Genomic DNA, 23313 nt, shown 5'->3' with positions numbered 1-23313 from the left:
CAATCACTGCACTGCTGAGCGCCTCCAATGAAAATACATCCCAACAATTTCTCCTTATACCTCATTCGAGCTCCTTCCAGCAGTTATCTACTAACCGGGGTGTCCATAAGAAGCATGATGGCAGGTTATAATGGTCATTTGTGTCCCCGGGAACTGTCTCAATTTGGAACAGAGTGGCAGACACACACACACACACACACACACACACACACACACACACACACACACACACACACACACACACACACACACACACACACACACACACACACACACATCCTCGTGTCACTGTCCTCTCCATTCATGGTAATACTTATTGTCTGTTTATCGACACAGCTGGCAGCCTGTACATGTGTGTCATTATGAACTGTGCATATAGTCTTTGCGGAGTTCGCCAGCTGGCTGCATCTTATCTATCGGCCCCTGCTCGCATATGATCGGTTGGCAGCAGCATCATCTCGCTGCTGGTTCGGAAGCTCATAAAAATCCACTCCAATGTCAATCCATCAGCGTTAACCAGCGGGGCCCCGTCCCTGTCGCACTGTTAGCAATATGGCGTCCAGGTACACAGCGGCGCTGAATGTTTGGTGCTTTCTGGCTTTTATCACCCAGACTCTACTGGAGAGATCTAATTCAGCTGGGAGTGAGAGAGCGGACAATATTAACACATTTATCACAGATATGTGGATGGGGGACAGAAAGTGTGGGTCGTAATATGACTGCTCAATGTGAAGATTGAATAACCAGTAAAAGATGAAAGACAAAAAAATCTGAAAGGTAGGTAACGAGGAAGAATGTAAGAGATAACAAAAACTAACCTAGTTAATGATAACTTTAATGTGTGCAGAGCTGTTAAATCAATACCCAGTGATTATTTCCCTCCATTTTTATTTCCGTTGTTCTGTGTGACGCTGCTGCAGCAAAGTCGATTATCACTCCAATGCTGCCACACTGTGGTGGACTGAGGGAGTGCACAGCGGGTCTCCAGATGCACGAGCTCATGTTCATCTTGCATGTTTTCTAATAGGAGTCATTCATTCAAAGGGTTTTCAATGAGAAACAAAGCAACAACTATAGTTTTATTTATTTATGAATTTACATTTTCAAATGGCAGGAACCATCGATAAAGCTGGTGTAAAACTGCTGGTGAAACTTTTTATCCACTGTTTTGTCTGCTGAATGTTCCCCTAAACTAAACTGATTAGCTCAACCTTCTGAAACTTTATCCTCCGATAATTAATTCATAATTTTATTTATCCAAAAGACACATCTGTTTCATGATGTGTTTTGGCTGTGAGGTTTTCCCCTTGGATGGCTTGTCCAGTATCCTCCAAAAGTTGATGAGGTCCCGTTAGACATCGCTAAATACACACTGGGTGTCAGCGGTGACTCAGTGCTGTGAAGTTGATTGACATTTCCTAAAGGCCACTGAGGCCAGTTTGTCAGTGGGAAACACTTCAACGAAACATAGGTCATACTGTAAATGAGAGAAGGTATTGATTGGCAACTGATTAGCAGAATCTGACTTGAAGCACAGGAGAGTGTGTTACAGTCAAGATATCTGCTTTCTGCACATCTGTATTAAGTTACTTCAGTTGGCGTGTTTGCACAGGAGATACAACTACCATGCTAAAGGCCAAACAGCCAAGTAAGCTGAAAAAAGTTGTTTTCAAAGTTGTTTTTTCACAGACTGAAGTGTTCAACTGAATTTTTTTGTCCAGTTTTCATGATGCAACCTGAAAAGTCTCACTAGCATGGCAATAAAAAGTGAATTTGTTAAAGCTAAAGGCACCTGCTAAAACTTTTTTTTTTTAAACAGGATAGCAAAAATAATTTTTCTTCTCCACAATGAAATATATTTCATAATTTCCCCCCCGTGCCATTGTCAAGTCAAACACATTTTTTTTTTTACAATGTTAACATGCTAAGATGATAAATCCAAGCATGGTGATGCTATTGTGTACACCCTTACAGAAACAAATTAGGAGTTTCCTATGTTTTCCGCGTGGGACACATGTAATCATATGTATGACACATCATACCACCACATTATATGATAACATGGGAAAAATATGTGGGAACGTTTTCACTTGGGAAAATACCATGCCTTCATACATTATAGCATGAAAATGTTTCCTACTCACGAAAAATACACATTTTACATGTGCACAATCTTTTGCACATGAAAACTTCCTGTGGATTTTCTGGAAGGGCCCAGGCTATTCTATTTCAGATGTGTTCTGTCATTGACTCTGAATCTTAAATTTTGTACAGTTCTGACCAATGAAGCATCATTAAAAGTCTATCAATGTCTGCGTAACTAATTTAGTGGCAAACCATTTAACAGAAGTTGAAATATTTCACCCATGTAATCTAAACAAATGTAATGGACCGACCGCACTTACTCTCTTCATTAAAACTAATGAAACTGTTCTTTTCCAAAGATACGAGGAAACGCCTTGGCAGAGGGTTTTATGGGTAACTGCAGGTCACACAGGCTCAATAACGCATCATGAAACCTGATAGGTTGATTTAGATCCTGTCAAGACATATAGATTCCAAACAGGGTGAAAACAATCAGAAACTTAGAAGTATAAAAGAAACCATCTGTGCACCCACGTCTAAATGTACTCCAGTATAATTACACTCTTAAGGCACCAACTGAAGCGTATGGCTTTCTACTTTTGTTTTGGACTAACACAAGAGTCGACAGTTATATACATCACATTCTGTATGGATCCAACCAATCATGTTTACACTTTTGTGAAGTCAGACAATATTAAATTATGACTCTCAGTACTTCACTATCATTTTTACCCATATAATATCTGCATTGTGCATATGGCTCATTTATTGACAACATACGGTGAAGTGGTTTTCTTGAGTCAGTGAAGCTGTTCATCCATTCAGTGTCCTCCAGCATGGCGGTACTGAAGAGGAGTCTTCTTGGGACAGGTAGTCCCATACAAGATCTGATAAAATCACAAACACATCTCTGCAGACGGAGGTTTTGAAAAGTGTAACTGACAGACGCTTTCAGGTCGTCTCAGGTTCCAGACCTCTACATGACTTTTATCCAGGCCTCTATCTTACTCCTAATCTGAGAGCATGAAGCTGAGACAGTCGACATCGTGAACAAACAAACTTATAATTAAATGGCTGCAGTGTGGAAATGATGCATTTCCACAACGTAAAAGTTCATATTTCAATGCTTACTGAAACTTAGAGGCTCCCCTCTAAGACGTTTCTTCATCCCATTCCTCTTCTGTACCGTTTACATCGGCAGTCCTCCCGTCTACTTCCCTCCACTGGTGTTCTTTTTGGTGTTGTGTTTCTGTGCAATGCCATAGGGGACGTGCGCGGCAATGGTACCCATCTCCGCCGCTCCCTCCACGTGAAACATCTGATCGTCGAAGTAGATGTGCGGCCTGATCTTCTCGAGCATGGGGCCCTTCGGCGCGCCCGCGAGGAACAAGGCCTCGTCGATCTCCAGCCCCCAGGCCCTCAGCGTCTTCAGCGCCCGGATCCCGGAGCTCGCCGCGCTGCGAGCTGTGACCAGGTAGGTGCGTATGGGGCAGTCCAGGCGGTGGCCTTTAGCGTAAAACTTTTTCTGGAGCTTCCCCAGCGCCTCCAGGAAGCCCTTCAGGGGACCCTGCCAGACAGGAAGGGCTGGTGAGGATGTGTTTGTCTGTTGTTGTGTATTTCATGCCTTGAGTTATCAGCTGCTGTTGCTTTGTCATGCAACACAAACAAACTCTGATTGAGTTAGCACCTTTTTTTTATCAGTCCATCAGTGTGACGCCTGCACAGCTTGAGCTAATTTCTTGAATCGCTGCTTGTCTGACAGAATGACACGCCAACTGACTCTGTCTGAATCTATTAAAACTATTTATCATTTTAAATAACGTATTCATAGAATAATCACCTATCGAAATCGATTTTATATGGAGAAGATGTGTATAATAATTCACACGTGATTAGGGCTGCATGGAAAAGGTAATATAAGGATACAGATTGGTTTTTCAAGCTCGTCTAATTTATGTTATCATTTTAGTGTGATTTCCATTAGAAAATACAAACATGATCGAGTAGCGTGTCCTCATTTTCCCTCTCGTGCTCGAAGAATTTGTCCAGCCCGTGGGCCTTGAAGATGCGTTCGGACTCGTCAGAGAAGAGGACGGCGTCACCGTCGAACGCCACTCTCAGCTGGGTCTGTGATACCTCTGTCAGCTTCTCTGACATGAACATGGTGGCTGCTGCGATGCCTGAACACAAACACACGTGGAGATGTGGAGAATAAAGGACTCAACGATCACTTGGTTGAAGGCGGTTAAAGGAAAGTGGTGGTTGAAACTTGATTTCAGTTTCCCGAAACTTTATTTCTCTTCACTCCATTGCACTTTAATTTACCTTACTTCATTTCCCTGCACTTGACTGTTTACTTCACGTCATTTCGCTTCACTGAACTTTGCTTCTTTACCTCACTGCACTTCACTTCTTAACTTCACTGCAACTCACTTCTTTAATTCACAACAATTCACTTCCCTATATTTTACTTTTTTACTTCACTTCACTTCACTTTGGTGTACTTTATTTTTTAAATTTTTTTTACTGATGTTGTTTATTGGGTCATAGTAAACCAGACCTCTCCATGCCAAGTTAAACCCAGCCTTACGTACAGTTTAATTTCACTTCATTTTACTTCAGATACAGTACAAGTGCAGAAAACCACGTAGCGGCTGGATCAGAACAAAGTGAACAGAAACATTATTTGCTCAAGTAAAACTGGTTCTTACATATCACTTCACTTCACTTCACTTCACTTCACTTCAGTTCACTTCACTTCACTTCACTTCACTTCACTTCACTTCACTTCACTTCACTTCACTTCACTTCACTTCACATCACTCCACTCCACTTCACGAGCAGACAATTTGATGCCTGCAGACAATCACATGCTGGTTGAGTCAATTAATCCAATCACTTCACTACACTGCAATCACTTCATTTCAGTTCGCCCTCTTATTTCCTGCTACACATGAAGCAAATCAGGAAGGTTTTCACTGGTCTGTAGTGCTTTTAGAAAACACCATCAGAACAGATTATTATTATAATGCCCTTCATTTTACAGGACGTATTAGCAAATGGCTTTAGAGCTCATGCAGACCTTTCAAGTGAAATGTCAAGGACACTTCTGTTGCTTAACTGTGTGTGGGGGGGATCCCACCGTGTTGTTGTATTAGTCACATAGAGCTTGTAAGTTACATTGAAGAATGTCCCTGAAGTCACCTTGAGAGGTACGTGGTCATACTGTGATCAATCAGCGCTTCGGTTAATTTCCCCCTATGCACTCACACAGAGGCCAAGTGTGTGACAGTACACGCACTGTGTTTGTTTCTGGATCTTAATGCTAGAAAATCCTAATTTCTCAGCATGCTGAGCTCCGTTTCGGTACAAGCTTTCCCGTTTTTTGACAGCGACCATAATGCTGCATGAAATGTGCTTTGCATTGAACAGATTTAAAAACCTTCAAAGGCGGTTGTCACCTCAAGTCCCAGTAATTTCTCATCAGTATACTCTGTTTGCAGCATATTAACATCTGGTGTGTCTTTGACAGACAGCGGTCCACATTGTCAAATATTAAAGCATATTCAGAGCCGCAGCCTGAGCAAATGGGATGTTGGTATTTCCTTTACTGTACGTCTTGATATGTCACGGTACGCACAAATCCATTAAGGAAAATGTACAGAGAGTAAATAATCAATATGCTGATTTATGGTAATGTCACTGCTGCACTGGAGAAGATGTCAGTCACTGCTTCTTGTTATGCAAACAGGACAGAAATATTTAACAATGTCCCAGCTCAGTGATTTTTGTGTGGGATTGTGTGTATGTAGCTTTGTACTGCTTTCCATTTAAAGTTAAAAGCAGAACTTGCAGCACTTCCTTTAGGGCAGGACTTTTATATTTGTTATATTGGGTTATAAACACGATATTTTTGCAAGTCTTATTGTATTTATGTGAAATCACTTTTAAAACATTTGAATGGGCATCAATGGGTGCCTGAAAGGTAGGCGAGAGATTTGAAAACTGCAACAGTTTTCCTTTGAAAAAGTTCTGTTATAATGCAACTGTATAAGCAGTTTAATAAATTGACCAAAACATGCACACATTTTTGCTTTTACAGGCTCACAGCTCTCTTGGCTATGATCAGGTATTCGGAGCATCACAGTCTGAAAGACCTCAATTTCTTTCTCGAAATTAGAATAATCCATCATCAAGGTGTGTAAAATCAGAGGCCTGTTTCACTCAGTTTGCAACACTGACGTGGTGGTGATCTATGGGGCTAAATCTCTGCAATAGGTCAAGAGCATGCTCTTTGAGTTTGAGACTTCAGACTCAAATAGTCGCTGCTTGCTTGAGGATTTGCTCAGCACTCAAAACTGTACGACTGCATTCAGATTTCCTGCGCTTCAGTTTAGCCCCGCCTCCTCGCACTCCGACTGCTTCTGTGCGCTCGCAAAGATTCTGCTCTCAGATCTCAGCTTTGTGCTCCCAGATTTTTGTTAAATGACTTTAAATGAATCTTTCAAATTCCCCCAACCAATAGAGTTCCAGGAATGCGATGACCAACAAAATTGCCGGGTACACCCGCTTTCTGTCTTGCAGTGTTCCTGATGGACAGTCACTGTCTAAGCTGATTAATACGTCCCGCCCTGCAGGGCCTTATTAGATGTGTTTATTTTGTTTTAGTATATATTATATTGTGAAAACATGAAATCATGCTCTCACAATGAAAAAGCATGCTTTTGACTTTTATCAGTATTATTTTCCAATAGTGTTCATCTGGATACATTTAACTGATCAAAACAAAGGCACCATGCCAGAGTGTGAGAGCCCTGTAAGAATTACAAATATATATATATATATTTAATATTAGAATTATAACCATTTGTGACCAACTATTTTTATGTCCAAACCCATGACTCAGTTACTCCAACAGCCTGATTATAACCAAATGCATAAACACATTTTATGAGAATCAAAATTCAGGGAATGTATCCAGTGTTTGGACTACTAAATCCCAAGAGGGATTATTTCATATCTGTAGAGATGATATAATAAACAGCTGGCTCAAACTAAGAATTCATGAAAATAAATAAAATGAACAACAAACAAAAACAATATTCATGCAGGTTTTGTTACAATAACATCACTGTGAGATTGTGAAGATTTCCTTTTAAAAATAATAAACAATTCTGTATGTTAGTTAAAACCATTTTAAGCTCTTAAATATAGGAAAAAATAAGATCTGGTTGGCCTTTTGTTGGGAAGCCAATGTACTACAAGGCGACTCATATATAGCTATCAAAGAAAAAATACGGACACTGGTACATCTGTCAACTCCAAAAGTCCTACAAGAAAAGGCCCTCGAGGGTGAGAATGATGAATCCACTTCACATTAACTGCCCATTAGGGACGCTGTAAGACCTAAAGCAAGCACACCCTCAAAGAGGCAGTGACATTTCGTTGTTAACGTCATTGCTGGCATTCTATTGGTTGGGGACTTTTGGCAGGGTTATTTCAAGCAGAGATCTGAGAGCAGAATTTAAACTGGAGTTAAACTGGAGCAGAGGACATCTGAGTGCAAGCGTACAGTTTTGAAAGAGAGCGGAGAAAATCTGCGAGTGAGCAGCGACTATTTTAATTCAAGGAAAACTTTTGAGAGAGAATATTACAATAATTGATTGTAAAAACAAGAAATCATGCTCTCAAACTGAGACAGCATGCTCTTGACTTATGGCAGTGATATACCTCCATATAAACACATTTGACATGTTCTATATAAATGTCATGTCATTAATATGGAAGAAATAGCCCTACAACGGACAAAAAAGTCAGACACTGAAATACTAGTAAGCATATTCCCTGGTTATGTTACAAATGTTAACATTCTAAATAGTTGTTGTTGTTTTTTTGCATCCATACTCTTAAACCTTGTAGTACCGTAGATCTCATCCATGTGTGCAGTAGTGTGCGTGCTCACCTTCAGCCAGCGCCTCCCTGACCTTGTCGGCATCAGCAGACAGGTAGAGGTTGGTGTGCCAGGCCTTCAGGTAACCAATCGGACTGCTTCCTCCCGTCATACAAAACCTCTCAATGAACAAGTCTGGGGACGAGAGGAACAAACAGCAACACGGGTTTTGAATTTCAGTTCATCACTTGTGTTAAATGTCAACATTCAATATATCAGCAACATTTCAGATCCGTTACAATATTGTTATGTGTATTTATTTGTTTACAAAGAAATCCAGGCAACATCACATGACTGGGAAGAAATAATCCGTGTTTGCACTCTGACTTTCATGGAGTTAAGTGACATGAGGGGTCAGGGAAGGTGAAGTGTGGGTGAGGACAGGGTGAGAGGATAAACTTACAAGTCCTTAAAAAAGTGGAGCAAGTCCAAAGATGGGGCTCACTAGAGGAGAGGGAAGACTTGAATGTGGGAGGGGCTAGGAGGAGGAAGGAATTAAGACTGGTGGGAAAGTGTCCGTTTGCCTCTTAATACGCTGCTGTATTCAAGGAGCAGCGCAGAACAAGAGGAGCCTGATATAAAGTAATTATATCCATGATTACGGCGCTGCAGATCATTTCAGTCTCCTCAGGTAAAGTGAGCTGATACTTAAGAGGGAACTGTGAGAAGGAGACTCTCAGAGAGGGCACAGGAGCGGAGTAATAGACCAATGTTGTGATGGAGGAGGTGACAGATGAAGGTTATAATAGAATACAAAGGTAGACGACCCCTCAAGTTAAAATGAAGAAGTAGTGAAGGAGGAGGTTAGTGTGAGTAGTAGATTTATGAAAAGAGAGGTGGCGATGTTATAGGCTTCAGAGATGCTTTTAGACTTGATCCACATTGAAGGTGCACTACTGTCATTTAGTATTGAGGCTTCTATGAATTGATGCAACAGAGGCCAAGATATCCTTAATATTGTCGCTGCAAAGCTCCAAAGTGCTTTCCCATAATGCAACAAGTACTAATGAGGACACTATGCCCCATCAATCTGAACAGACACGCCCCCAAACATACCTAATGTCTAATTAATGATGGAATTATTTTGAGAAGGACACTAGAACACTGATTAGAAGGAGTGAATTTAACTAATGACACTATAATGACTTGTTGAAAAAACGTATTGACTTTGTATTTCGTGAGAGAAGTTGACAATTTTTGAATGGGAGTCTACTGGAGCCAGAGGTTTTCTGGGAGCCAGACCCTAGTGGCCCTCAGTGGTATTACACTTGCAGGGACTTGTGCATTGTCGTCACTTGTCAGGCCCTAAGTTTGCATCCACTTTGATATAAAGTCAATGGTGCAGACCAGTGTGAGTTAAATAAAACACACCATTGCAATGTGTGTGCACAGTTTCTTTCAGTGTCATTCTGTGTTGTAATCTGTGTTAACATCATCCACTGTGGGCTCTGATATTATCCCGTCACAGTGTGCACAATGAAGACAGGACATGCAGACAGATAGGTCAGTGCTTTATTATACTGACAATACAGCGAAGTAAAGTAGGCAGAACAGCAACAAACATGACCTAGATGCAAAGTAGCACCTTCTCGTTAACACGTGATATTCATCAGGATGAAACGAGCTAAACATGGGAAGTCGTGAGCAACGTATGGTTGCCGTTCAAGTGGTTAAATTGTAAAAACACCTTTGGCAAGGCCTGTGTCTGGAAGCCACACAGGCTAACAGTTTAGCAAGCTAACAGGCGGGTAAGGTAATGCAGGAAAAGGCTGAGGAAAAGATGAGGCTGTTGGGAAGATCAACATTTTCCTCAGACGTAGACTATTATCTAAGTTAATAAGAGTAACTCTACATTACTAAAATTACAATATATTAGCTTCACATCCAACGGAAAATTAACTTCTAGAGCTTCTGCCATAAACAGTTCGGTAAACCAGTCCTGTAAACTCTTTTTATTCATTGAATACAACTCATAAGCACTCTAACCAAAGATACATTTTTGATAAATAATAATAATAATAAATAATAATAATAAAACAATCATGTTGTTATTTCCCATCCCATTAACTTATTCTTAAATTTATCTGATCTTGCAACCAAAGTCCAGCTTGTTTGGTGCCATTTTAAAGACATAAGAAAGAAACAAAGACCCACAGATACAATGTGACTTCTAAACAGACTTGAAAAAAACATGAAACATGGAAACTAAAAGAAACAAAGAGCTGCTTGAAGCCCCCTGAGTGATCATTGCACCACTCAAAGAACTGGACTATCTCTAAAGATTTCCTAAATGGTTTGTTTAACTTTGTAGTCGGGGCCCTGGTGAGTTTGCCCCTCCCCGCAATGTACTGCACATTGTCCTTTCAAACCTCTGAGGTGGCGATTGCTGGAGCGTGGGAGTCACTCGAGGGGAACATCTTCACCATTGATGTCTTTATATCTTTTATTTTTTTTCTCCCTGCCTGCAAAAATGTTTTCATATCATCTTTCTCTGTTTGATTCATTTGCTTGTTCAAAAGATCTAAAACATGCTAATAGCAAAAGCAGGAAACCAGCAGGAAGACACCGCAGAGAATGAGCAGCTTTGTCGCTCTCAGAAGCGAATCGCGGTGTCCACGTACGGTCGGATGTTCCGCATAGATGAGGCTCAAATATTCATGTCAGCACATGAACTCTCATTTCCTGCATGCAGAACACATTACAGAAGCTGCCAGTCATCCCATCCCTCGACTCCGTTGATGTATAGATGACAAGTGAATGCACGCCTGTCACTCAGAGGCAGTTACAAAATGTAGAGCAGTCCCCAGTGATGCAACGAGACAAACTTTTTACTTCCTCCTACCTCTGGTAAAAATAGTCACGTCAGCAGATGATGAAAGATAAATGTGTATTTGAATGTTTCTCTTTGGTTTTCGTTTTAAGATTCAAGCTAAATGTTTCGGTCTTAATAATCTTTTATGGCCGACCCACCGCACGAATGATGTTGGACAAGCTCTTATCGCTGTGATCCGAGAAGCCATGTTTTCCTTTGGTTCTGTAGGAGAGGTCAGAGGTCAGGGGACATCGGGTCCATCATGCGGAGAGCCACCAGAGAGATCTAACACAGAAGCATCTGGAAGGCCGTGCGTTGCTTTGGTGGCTTTGCTCGGACCTGTTATTCTTTCGGGCCTCTTTGATTAGTCTTTTCTCCACAGGGGCGTAAACTTGAACTCTTCGCGGCCTGAAGCTCTGAGGATCTGAAAACATTAGAGGACCTGGACAGGAAGTGGTCTTTGAGTAAGACGTCATCACAGGATTGGAGATTTTCCCTGGGAAGGATCCTGTCAGTCAGCTGTTCATACACTCCGATGTTTCCCAGCTGAGCTTGCGTCAGGTTCTGTTTCCTGACCGACTCGGATTATCTCAGAACATCTGCATGCTATCAGTGCTGATTGTTGTTCTCACAGTTGTATAAGTAATGTTAGAGGAAAACCCTGGGCCCTTCACAAGTATTAAAAGCCAATGTCATGGTTGTCTTGCTGCCTTCAAATGGAACTTGTGAGCTCGAGGTTACAACATGGGAAGCTGTGTGCACCGTATGGTTGGCGTTCAACTGGTTAAGTTGTAAAAACAACGGCGACATGGACAGCGTCTAGAAGCCAAGCTAACAATTTAGCAGGCTAACTCACGGTTGTTGTGATGCAGGAAATGCAAAGGCTCAGAGGGAAAAGGTGAGGCTGTTGGGAAGATGAACATTTTCCTCAGACGTTGGCTGTTATCTGAACTCTACACGAATAAAATGAAAATTTATTAGCCTAACATCCAACATAAACTGAACTTCCACATCCTCTGCTATTTCCGTAAACGTCAGCAAACACGTCACAAATCGTGAAAATGGGGGTTCTAGAAAATTTAGAGTTCTGACATCGTGAACGCCCCGAGAGGGACGTTCATATGGACTCTTCTCGTGTACATGATAAATGCGACCTCATTTGAACGTTGGTCCCAGTTTCCCAGTCAGCAGCAGTCACCCACTAATCAGTCATTAAGAATTATGCGCTGTCTGAATTCACTATTTGCCAGATTATCGAAGCAGACACAATCCTGTTAAATGTCTAGATTTAACCTGTGTTTGTTTAGATAAGCCTGTTTTTGATTCCTTTGACTTCTTCTTCCTCGGCTGAATTTATTTTGTCTGCTCAAACCCTCCATAGACTAAAGACTCAGCTTCTTCCCCGTTCTTTGTTCACCTGTCTAGAATTTTCTGGTCTCAGTTTCTGTTAGTAAATATTTCTGCTAACTAAACACCTGTTTCTGATTGATACATTTGGATTCGTGTTCCTGCTGAATTCGTGAGTTCAGTTAAAACTAGTGAAGATTACTTCATAAAAATAAAAGTCTGGTGGGTATTTTTTACTTAAAGATTCCTCCAATGAAAATCAAGTTTGTTAACATGTCCATGTGGTGTTTTTTGCAAAAAACTTTACCACAGGAGATAGTTTGGTTTGTTAGCATGGTGTGCGATGAGATGGTAGTGGGCTTTATATATCCGCTATCCTTCCCAACATCCTGCAGTGCATTTCATAAATGCTAAAAAAAGTAATCCAGACAGTGATTATGTTGCTACGTAAACATAACTGAGAAAACAATGCAGCTGTTTATAAACGATTTAGAAAAATCACAACTCAAAGTCAAATGTCTTAACAGATTCCACCATGCAGTTTCTCTCATGACCACTTGGGGTCTCCAAAGTGCAAAGCAGCTTTAAATCACTACTTCACCACGTTTTCTAAAATAATTATGGTTCAGATGTAGATATCCAGCCTCGTCCCAGCCTCTTTGATTAAAATACTCAGTCCAGTACATTATGACACAGTCTCTGATATAACATTTCTAAAATGCATCGAAGCTGTTGGGGACCTCAAGTAAAGCAATTCCTGTTTTAGGACAGTGCAAGTTGTGTCGCAGATATAGGAGGAAATAGCTGACAGCTACTTTGAAGGCATGAAACTATATGTCAGCACATCAGATTATTTTCTCCCTTCAATGTAAAGAAACATTAGGTCTATTTAAACTCGGGGTTAGAATAAGTGACTTGGGGGGGGCACATGTTCAATTTAACTACATGGAGTGTGAGGTAATAGGCTTGTCAAACTGATGTCTACGTGTGTGTGTGTGTGTGTGTGTGTGTGTGTGTGTGTGTGTGTGTGTGTGTGTGTGTGTGTGTGTGTGTGTGTGTGTGTGTGTGTGTGTGTGTGTGTGTGTGTGTGTGTGTGTGTGTGTGTGTGTGTGTGCTTGAAATCTCATATATCATTACGTTATCGTTGTGCCATTACCTCATGACAGGCATCTTTTTAAACCCAGTGTCCTGTCTGGTGCATTGCATTTTTTTAATTGTGCCACCGAGGGTCACCAAAAGTCATTGATTCTACACACACAAACTTCATTCAGACTCACTGTGATGGTTGATGGTGTTGATGAGCCGGATTCCCACATGCGCGTGGTTGTATGTCACCAGAACGATGTCGAACAGTTCCTCACTTTGTGGGTACAGATCCCGCAGACGAGCGTTGACCGTCTCCAGAGCCTGTCCGGAAACACCAAACAGTCAGCTGAGAAGCTCTAGAGAGCAACTTGTGTCTGTGTAATTTCTTTGTGGAACTTTAACCTTGACGAAGGGGAAAGCAGGTCCAGGGGTGAAGGGTTCGTTCTCGTGCTCGATTTGGTATCGCAGGTATTCCTCCACGCCTTTCTGCTCATACACCTTCTGCTCCAACTCGGTCCGAAACAAGACCCGGGAGGAAACAGCGATAGTCACGGCGTTCTCCGGCTTTGGCTGCAGGAAAAAGAGAGAAAAGGTGGAAAATGGAAACGATGAAGAGGAAGAGGGTGAGAATGAGGGAGCAGTAATGTCCCAATGAAATGATGACTGATTGCACATCGAAAGGAGAGGTTAGGTATGGATAACCTTGTTTTTGACCTGAAAATACACCCTGCTAATAATACTTTGTATTTTTCCATTTTACAGGCGTGTGTATGCCACTTTGACCTCTCGGGCATCGTCAAAACTTTATCTGGAGGCAGTTTAGAGCTCTTAACATGCAATGTGTTTTCATTCCTAAGGTATCAAAAAATGCGAGTTTGTCATAGCCAGTCGCATCAGAGAGATATGCACCCCTGATAAGCTTCCTTCCTACCACGTGTTCTGCACTGACAAGTAGGTTGAAAAAGGTCACGTGACGAAGTAGAAAGAGATTGAAGTCCTTTTAGGCAGCAGGTCTGGGTGGATGGCAGGAACAAACCCATGACTTCCACATGGGAGACTGGTGTTTGAGTCTATGATAAAACAAAAGTCACTGATGCCTTTTTTACCCAAACTATGATCTTTTCCTTAACATATTCATGTCGTTTTTGGTGCGGAAACTTAAAGCAACTTGTGCGTCTATATGAGACGCGACTGGCTTTGATAAAAGGTCAGTATTTGACACTTTGGGAATGACAATGTTTTGCAGCATCACACCACATGCTGGGCTAAGCGTTATCTGTTAATGTCATTACATAATCGTGAACATACTGCATGAATGAGGATTTCCCAGTAGAATGATGTCATCTCTAATCATGGGATAAGAGGACTATGTATGCTCAAACACGTGACCATGATTCATTCACAGCAGCAGCAGGACTGCAGTTCACTACAGCTTCATCCAATTTACAAAAAGATGGTAAAAATGACTGGGGAGTTTTAAAAAGATGGATGATTTTTAAAACATGAGGCACCACAGACATAACAACAGATGTAACCTATTTCTAATATTTTAAACATAAGAACGCACACCAGACGATTCAGTCAGATTTTTGTCAAATCCAGATTGTATCCAGTTATATTTTTGAAGGTCTAAACAACAACAAAAAATACATTAAATGCGAGTTTTGCAATCCAGATCCAAACCACATTTGGAGCTGGTTTGGATTGTGATTACAATCGGATTTCAACTGATCCGTCTAAGTCCGAAAGCTCTGCTGGGTCAGATTGTGCCAGCAGCTCCTGTGTCAGAAAGCCATGTCCCCAGTGAAGCTGCACGTATGTCGTTCCCACAGCAACCAATGCAGATAGGCTGGTGATACACCAAATCGGATTCACTTGCAAATAACAATGCCTTCAGTCTGAACAAAGTTTGGGGTTTACACAAACCATGTAGAGTGACAAATACAGGGACTTGAGATCAACGATCACTACAGCTGTCAAAACGTTCTGTGTGGAACTCCTTCAAAGATAAATGAAGATGAGGTGCAGAGCAAACTATGCAGGTAGAGCTGGCATAGCTAAGAAGATTAGACTGAAGTGCCGAACAGACAACGCCTCCCCTGATCAATAATCAATATACAGACAAAGTGAGTTTGATATGAACATATGAAGAAGAACATACTGTATGCTGGACATGCAGCATAAACAACGATGACACTTCTCATCAGATTTGTCCAAGACGAGGGTTTTAGAAGTTGGATGGCATTTGTTGAGCCGAGTTCACGGAGCAAGTGAGTCCCACGTTCTCTTGTTTAGTGGAACAATAGCTGAATAGTTGCGAGTGAATATCGGATAGTATTTTGCTTGAATAGACCATCCCTACTATTTGTCCACCCTCATTTATATTAAATAGTCACCAGAGTAGCAGCGAGCAGTGACCATTTGGGAGCTCTGTTTCATTTTCATCCAAGACTATACTCCTCCGTGAGCCCACATGAACAACACTGGATGGCATGGCGGCATCATGTTGCACTCATCATGCCTAATGTGTGCTGTTTGGAGGGGGGGGGGGTCAGCATTCCTACAGGGACAGCCGGCATGAGTGCCAACGGCAGGCAGCTGAACTCAGATCACACCAGGGTGGTGGGTAGAGTGTGGTAAGGGGGAAGAGGGGGCTGACCAATGTACAATAAAGTGTGTGTTAAAGTGTGTACTGTTCTAATGTGTTATTAACACCTACACTGATCTGTAACCCACTTTCTGGTTAAATGTCAGATATGCAATATTTGTGCCCGTGAATCTGTGTATCCACATGCATTATGTGTGTGCTTGTTGTGACTGTGGGAATTTGAGTGCTGAGACAATTGCATGTTTGTGTCTGAGCCACGATGGATGTGTTCTTTTAAATAGGCCACAGCAAGAGCACTGAACCATTGTTCCTGTATTTAGACCTGTTCCGTCACAACATGTCTGCCTGCTGACATGTCACCTACTTACCTGTTAACACTCACACACACACACACACACACACACACACACACACACACACACACACACACACACACACACACACACACACACACACACACACACACACACACACACACACACACACACACACACACACACACACACACACATCACCCTGTCAGGATTAATCCTGACGCACATCTAAATCAGATTAAAAATGTTATTTGACCAAACATGATCCGGTTTCAACAATTTCTCCTGTCAGCAAAGTTCTGTACTCTGTTCTGTACAGGGGATGTTTGTACCACACACTCGAGAGGTTTAACAGTGCGGGGAAAGTAAAACTAAAAATATATGAGGAGATTTTTATCAATAATTAAACCTTAAGAAACCTGAAATTCTGCTTTGTTTTTAACTAAATCTAAAATTGGAATGTCCAAAAAGAGGACATGAATGTGTTGACATAAAGTGAATGAAAAGTTATGTGTCATGGGAATCAGTGCAATTTTTTTTAAAGTGGATTTCAAACCTTTCCTTTAAAATTGGGTCTTCCATATGGTTCCTTTTGATGAAAGAAAAGTTGGGTTAAAACAGAAAAATCATAAATGCTATCTGTGCTTGGTGAAAAATGAGGGAAAAAACACATTTGGTACGCTTTTCAAAGCCAAAGTCATTACGTTACGTTTGGCCTCTGTTCCTCAAGCTTCAGTATCTCAATGTAATCACTATGTCAGCAAGTCTTTCATTGGTCTTCCTGAAAAATAAAGCACCCGTGGATCAGTACAACAATTGCCATTAAAAATCCATACATTCATCTCAGCAGACTGGCAGCTGAGGTGTTGAGTAGTCATTTTGAGAAGTTGACATTGACCAATTTAATATGTGGGGCTTGGTGTTTGTCACGAAAACATAAATCACTACAATTTTACAACAATAGTTTTTCAAACAACTGTAGTCCTCGTAGTCCAACTGATCAGGCTCTTGTTGTAACTGTAGTTGCAAATTTTCTTCTGGAACAAAACCACCAAGTTGCAGTTTCACTTCAGCTCTGAAGTTGCATTTTTTTTAATTTTTTTTAAACATGCTCAAAAAAAAGAAAAGTTCATGTGCACCATCTGCCAACTAATGTTAAAATTCAAAAGCCACCAAAACGTACGTGCACATGTTAAAGAGCCACAACTGTCCGTTGGTTCTTTAAGCTCAGTCCGGCCAGTGACATCCAGCACAGTGTGGATCAACATGACAGCACACATGAAGATGCATCGGGTCAGGCTGGTGGTTAGTGGAGGGGGGGGTGCATCCGTGATCATGCAGGGCAACATCGACAGCCGTCACACAGGAGGTTAAAAAGGAGGGTGAAAGGGCAGCACTGATGGCCGCTCAGCAGCCACGGACACAACGTTTCGAGCATGACGTGATGGGGTGGGGGGGGGTCATACTTACGAAGAACACGCCTCCCTCCACTTTCCGGGTTCGCCGCCCTGTCACCTTAGCAGAATGACAGGTTGTTTTTATTCATCACAAAGAATTTTGTTTACATCTTTAAATTTCCCTGAAAGTGACCTGTTTTTTCGACACATTCACACATTATATTTAAAACTCTCGGGGAAAGCACATTTAAAGCGCCCTGTTTGCAGCTATGCAGATGTAGGAGACCTTTGGTGCGGCTTAACTGTTAGAGTCAGTCGACTCTATGAATAACATGTCACTCTGGGTCTTTGCTGTGATTCGATACTGGTAGTGTTTACTGCCTGCCCTCTCTCTGTGGGCCTCTTACCTCCTGGGAATGCATCGATCACAAGGCCCGTCTGCACAGGAACCCGCGGTAGCTGTAATCACCTCACACCTATTGATTCGCGGGATGCCAAAAGGCGAAGTGTATATAATTAAACGCGTTATTTGAAGTTGCACCGACACTACCCTCTACATATTAATCCAGTCGGAGCTTTGCCAGATCAGCAGGGCTGCTATATCTGTGTGTAACCCAGATCAGTGACTCATCTGTTATTTACATATCAGAGGCTGCGAGACATCCCCTCTCTCCGTGGGGGGAATGAAAAGACTAGAGATGGAAAGGATTTCCAGGCAACAGGCGGAGAAAGACCGGGGTGGTGGGAGGGAAAAGCAGTGGGGAAAACGAAGAGATGCGAGTGTGGGTAGAAAGTGACGGGGTGGAGCAGCAGTGGGGGCGCTGATATTTATAGATAATGTGAAGGGCAGTGATGATGCAGTCTGTTTGAGCCTTGGCAGATATGGTAACACTGAACATGGCCAGTAACAGCAATGTTTTTGGGGGGCATTTTATTCCCTTTATTTGATGGCGACAGAGTAGATGGAGAGTCGGGGAAGGACGTGCAGCGAAGGTCCAACGAGCAGGGATTCAAACTCAGCCCGCTTGGGGTATTTGCACCCATGTGATAAGCACCCTGACCCCTCGGCTGTCGGGTGGCCCCGGTAACAGTAACGTTAACGGAGTGGTTGGTCTGAAGTAAGGCCATATTGGTCTTAGATTAAAAACTGTATGAACCAGGGTGTAACAGAAATCTCAGATATGATGCGTAATAACATTCAGCGTGTACAGTATTTGATCAGTGGTGCGTCATGTGCCTTGTAAGAAACCTGAATTGGATCATTTGGAAAAGACTATGGCTTTATATCAAACTCATACATCGAGCCACAATCAAGAACCACTTGAACAACAAGTCCGGTCGCACATGTTGCAGTCCCAAAGAGCCCTGAAATTCACAGAGTCTGCGACTTCATGAGGGAACAGGTGAACCGTTGCTGGCTGCGTTCAGATGTGACTCATGAGCTTGTTTTTACGATACGGGAAGTTGTGGGCATGGTAACACTTGGTACAAGTGGTAAAGATGGGGGAAAAAATCTAGAAGCCACTGAGGCTAAGAATTTAGCAAACTAGTAACTGAGTAACATAAAAAAACAAAAAAACTTCTCCATCCTACAATATTTCCATAAACCTCAGCGAATACATTAAAACTCTTGAACTCTGAGCTTTCATGAAATCACGATGTCAGATATTGTTATTACCGCAAAATGTGACATTGATATGGACTCATCTTGAGAACATGATAAACATGACCCCATTCGAACAGCGCTTATGACAAGTCCACTAACATGGTTGAAATACCATTTATTTTATTTAAAAAAATAGATGAAATTACTTTTGAAATCATCCTTATTGTAATTTAATCCCTAAAACTTTTTTTTATATTCTACTAAAAACATTGACAAAGTTCTAGTAAGCTTAATGTGCTTCGGGAGATAAATCAAACATACGTTACATTCAAGTTGTGTTCAAAAAGAAAATAAACAGCTGTCAACTTTCCCGCACTTATTTCTGCAAGGTTTTCATCAGCTGCAGCTTGTAGCTAATTCAACTACATTGGTCAATGTAGAAAACAATGAAAAGAAAAAAAAATTGTATGATATAGAAAAAATGTAAACAAAATATTTTGAATTCATTCTGATATAACTCTGGTTAGCTGCTTGACGTTAGCCTACAAAATGTAGCTATGTTAGCTGAGGACAAGCTACCATATGCTGACGGTTATAAACCCACTGCAGGGTTTTTACCTTTCCATTGAAATCTTTCTGTTTCTTTAATTGTCACTTTTAAATGTACTTTTTAACTTTAATTTTATAAGAATGCTACACTGACCTGGCCATTTAATGTTGCCCAGAAAATGAAATAATTTAAAAAAAAGTAGGGAATTCTTTCTATTAATTAAGTCTGTGTTGTTAAGCAAAGAAATTACTGAAAAACTAACATATTCCATATTTATCTCTTGTTTTTAATTATTAATCATTCTCTTGGGTAGCCGGTTGTGCATAACTGGGCTGTCATAGCTGGAAATCTATCAACAGAGAATCAGGAGGGGAATTTCGTATTGATTGTGGGACAATAAAACTCTTGTAATAATAAAACGTTGTGTTAAAGTTTGTCTTTGGTACAACTGTAGAATGGATATTTTAAGTCTGTTATTTAACATGTACGACATTTAACAACATACCAGCAGGAAATAATCACACTAGGAATTGTATTGTACTGTGTACTATGATGGATAAAACAAAAATACTGTCTGTCTTTATGGCCATATTGGTAACACTTGAGTTGAAGGGGTAAAAGACTGACAATCCATCGAAATGATGTCCTGACACGTACATCAATGCCTCCTTATGAATGTCGATGGTGAATTTTGTCACTTTTAATGCAAAACTGAGGTTCTTTTGGGATGTTTTTGTCATTAAAATTTAGATTCAGACAACTTCACTGATCCCAAAAAGAGCGATTCATCGGCAGCTTCCCCAGTCCATAAAGTCGTTCAGTCAGGCAATACAGCAACATATGAATATGCATGGGTCGATACGAGGGAACGAGCAGCAGGTAAAAAGAAGTTATAGTCCATACAATTTAGTGCAAATTCAAAAAATGTCTCACTGTTATACCAACTTATCCCAAACAACGTCTCACTTTTATGCATAATTTCCTTAACATCAGCTACAAGTGAGGCTGATATGTTTATGGCAGGTTATGTTGTCTCGGTTCATGTCAAGTTGTCAACTTTGCATTAAAATGTAGCTTACATACCAAATAACCAAATAACACTTGGTGACAGCAGTCAAAAACATTCTGAACTCAACTTCCTCATGGAGCGTGTCATGTCGGTCTTCTCGTGTTTATTTTAGTCTGCTCAGTTATAATTCATCATCTGGTCTCACAGACTTTCAGTTGAGTTGCAGCCCTGTAATCTGTGTGGCCCATAATAATCCCAGTTTACTCTCACCCTGTTGCTGTGTGTTCTCACTGTTTTAGAAGAGGGGAAGAGATCAGGCTAATATCCGTGCTGTGCATTAGACACTAGTAATGCAGTAGTTTTGTTACTGATAGTTAAGCGCTATCGTCGGTGCGTGGTGGACGTTTACCGTCTGAAAAAACACAGTCACTGCACTAATCCTCCCACAGCAGAGATTACTCAGCGTTTAGCTACTTTCAGCCTCCAGTACCTTGACTTCAGTTTGCTTTCCTCACGAGCAGTTTGCTCACTCTTCAGTAATATTCTGGTGTTTTGTTCTTGTTCATTTCTTGTAATACCAGCTTACTAAATGTTTTGGTGCATTTAATTCCCCTTCAGAGTCGCTCAGAGCGTCTCAGCAGCTTGTTGTCTGATTCCCTGGGAGTGCAACTGCGTGTCCTCTTAAGTATGTTGATGTTCTGCAACGCTATAAACAGCACGAAACCTTTGCCAGCGAGTGTGACTGCCGCGCTTTTAGTCGTGAGCTCAGATTCATGCTAACCTTTTACCACCTGGAGCTTGACGTCTCTGTAGTTTGTCAGCTCTGGAGGCAGAAATATTGACCAACTGAAGTCAAAAATAGCTTTTTATAACTTTTACAGATGGTACCCAGAGTGCTACTTCAATATAACACATGCAGAATTTTTATGTAAATTATCCTTTTAATCTGTTGTGAGTTTAGTTTCAAACTCTTATTTTGAAATGCAGACTGTGTTCCACATGGCGAATCTTTAGTCGTAAAGAATAGAAGCACTTTTATTAATTGGACAAAATCAAACGTAACTGAGACTTTAGACCGAAGTCCAGTAAAAAAAAAAAAAAAAAAAAAAAAAGGAGTGACAAATCACAAAAATAAGTAATCTTGTTAGCTCGTTAGCCTAGCCTCTACATTCTTAAATGGGATGATCTTACAGGAAACCGTTTGAGACGACTTGTTTGTCTGCGTAGAATTACCTTAACAGAAGTATGTAACAGGACTCTGACTGCAGACTCACTAACTCACTGTCCCTGACCTTGCCTGACCCCTGGTCCCCCTCATTTATGAGTAATGCGTTAAACTGCACGAAGGCGACATAAACACCTGATTTAAAAGAATAAGCTGAGGGATCAGCGTCAGGGCAGAAGAGGAGAGAGAGGAGGACAGAGGCACGGTTGGTAGAAATGTGTCGTCCTTAAGAAAAATACCTCTGATGTGGATATTCGGCTTAATAATAACAATAAAGGCACAGATGCACCGGCAGCTGTGATTGGTTGGTGAGACTCACCGGCTTCGGTTTGCCGCTGAGGCCCAGGAGGTCTTGGTCAAACTTTTCTTTCTCCTCCCATGATCCTCTGCTGTCCCCGTTGGACGAAGGGGCCACTTTGAGCTCCTCGACTTGTCCGCTGATCACCTGCACAGGGTCCAGACTCATCTTCACCATAGAGGATCCCTCTGTGTCTGGGCTCCCGAAGTGACTTCCACACTACTGTACCTCGGATAAAGATTCTTCTCAGGAAACTCAAATAAACAAAATGTCCCGCCACAGTCCGGAGCATTTACGGATATTCTCCTGTCAGGTACATAAGGAAGTGTCTTCTTCCTACGTTGTCTCGCCACGGCTCTGAAAGCAGCTGAAGTGTGAAGAGCAAAAGTGTTCCCTCCTCTGCTTCCTCTTCACTTCTCTGTACCCTCTCTCCCCCCCTCCCGCCCCCCGTCCTCCCAAGAGGATTATTTCTCTCTGCATCCGACTCCAGAGGACATGAAAGACTCATCCACGACCATTATCCCACACACAGTTCCTCCTCTATTACAGTAAGCACGCACACACACTGTCCTTTGAAAGTGTTTTGCAGGCTGTGCAGCGGTCCATCTGCTGCTACCTCTCTGTGTCTCTCTACCCCCCTCCCTCCCTCCCTCCCCCCACACAACACGTCCCATTCAATCAGGTCCTCAGCGCCCTGACTTCGTTGGTTCCCCTTTCCCCCTGCTGACCAATCACAGCCCTGCTTCCTTATTCAGTGCGCCCACGCCTCCCATCCCTTTCTTCCCTTGCTGTCTCCCGTGTTGACGGTGCAGTTTGCCCAAGAGGCTAATGGGATGTTTCAGGCACACAGTAAAAAGTCCACAGCGAGAACTAGCCGTCATGATGAGCCATTTAATCTCCAGGCAAATGAAATGGCTTTTCTTTTTTTTCTTTTTTTTGTGAGACAGGCTGGTTGGTGGCAGATCAGGTGGAAAACTGGCAGAAATGATCTTTATTTTTACATTTTCTGCAGCGTGCTCCCTGTTT

General features: G+C 41.7%; 1 protein-coding gene across 2 annotated transcripts; it reads right to left on the bottom strand.

Moving 5' to 3' along the window:
* Positions 1 to 1066: 1066 nt before the first annotated feature.
* nt5c1aa (5'-nucleotidase, cytosolic IAa) lies at positions 1067 to 22912 on the bottom strand. Of its 2 annotated transcripts, XM_069703416.1 has the most exons (7): positions 22309 to 22912; positions 17673 to 17717; positions 13683 to 13850; positions 13472 to 13601; positions 8048 to 8170; positions 4081 to 4265; positions 1067 to 3652 (listed from the first exon to the last, which is right to left on the bottom strand). In XM_069703416.1, exons 1-7 carry the CDS (start codon positions 22462 to 22464, stop codon positions 3296 to 3298), a joined length of 1164 nt encoding a protein of 387 aa, XP_069559517.1. In that variant the 5' UTR covers positions 22465 to 22912; the 3' UTR covers positions 1067 to 3295. The 2 variants fall into 2 exon arrangements, with proteins under 2 accessions (XP_069559517.1, XP_069559518.1); XM_069703417.1 differs by lacking the exon at positions 17673 to 17717.
* Positions 22913 to 23313: the final 401 nt, after the last annotated feature.

This window comes from Brachyistius frenatus, unplaced genomic scaffold (genome assembly GCF_029030835.1).
Source record: "Brachyistius frenatus isolate BFR_SWC_R1_liver_20210118 unplaced genomic scaffold, ASM2903083v1 Contig_46, whole genome shotgun sequence".
Taxonomy (NCBI): domain Eukaryota; kingdom Metazoa; phylum Chordata; class Actinopteri; family Embiotocidae; genus Brachyistius; species Brachyistius frenatus.
The sequence above is the reverse complement of the archived record's forward strand: the minus strand, read 5'-3'. Positions and strand labels throughout refer to the sequence as shown.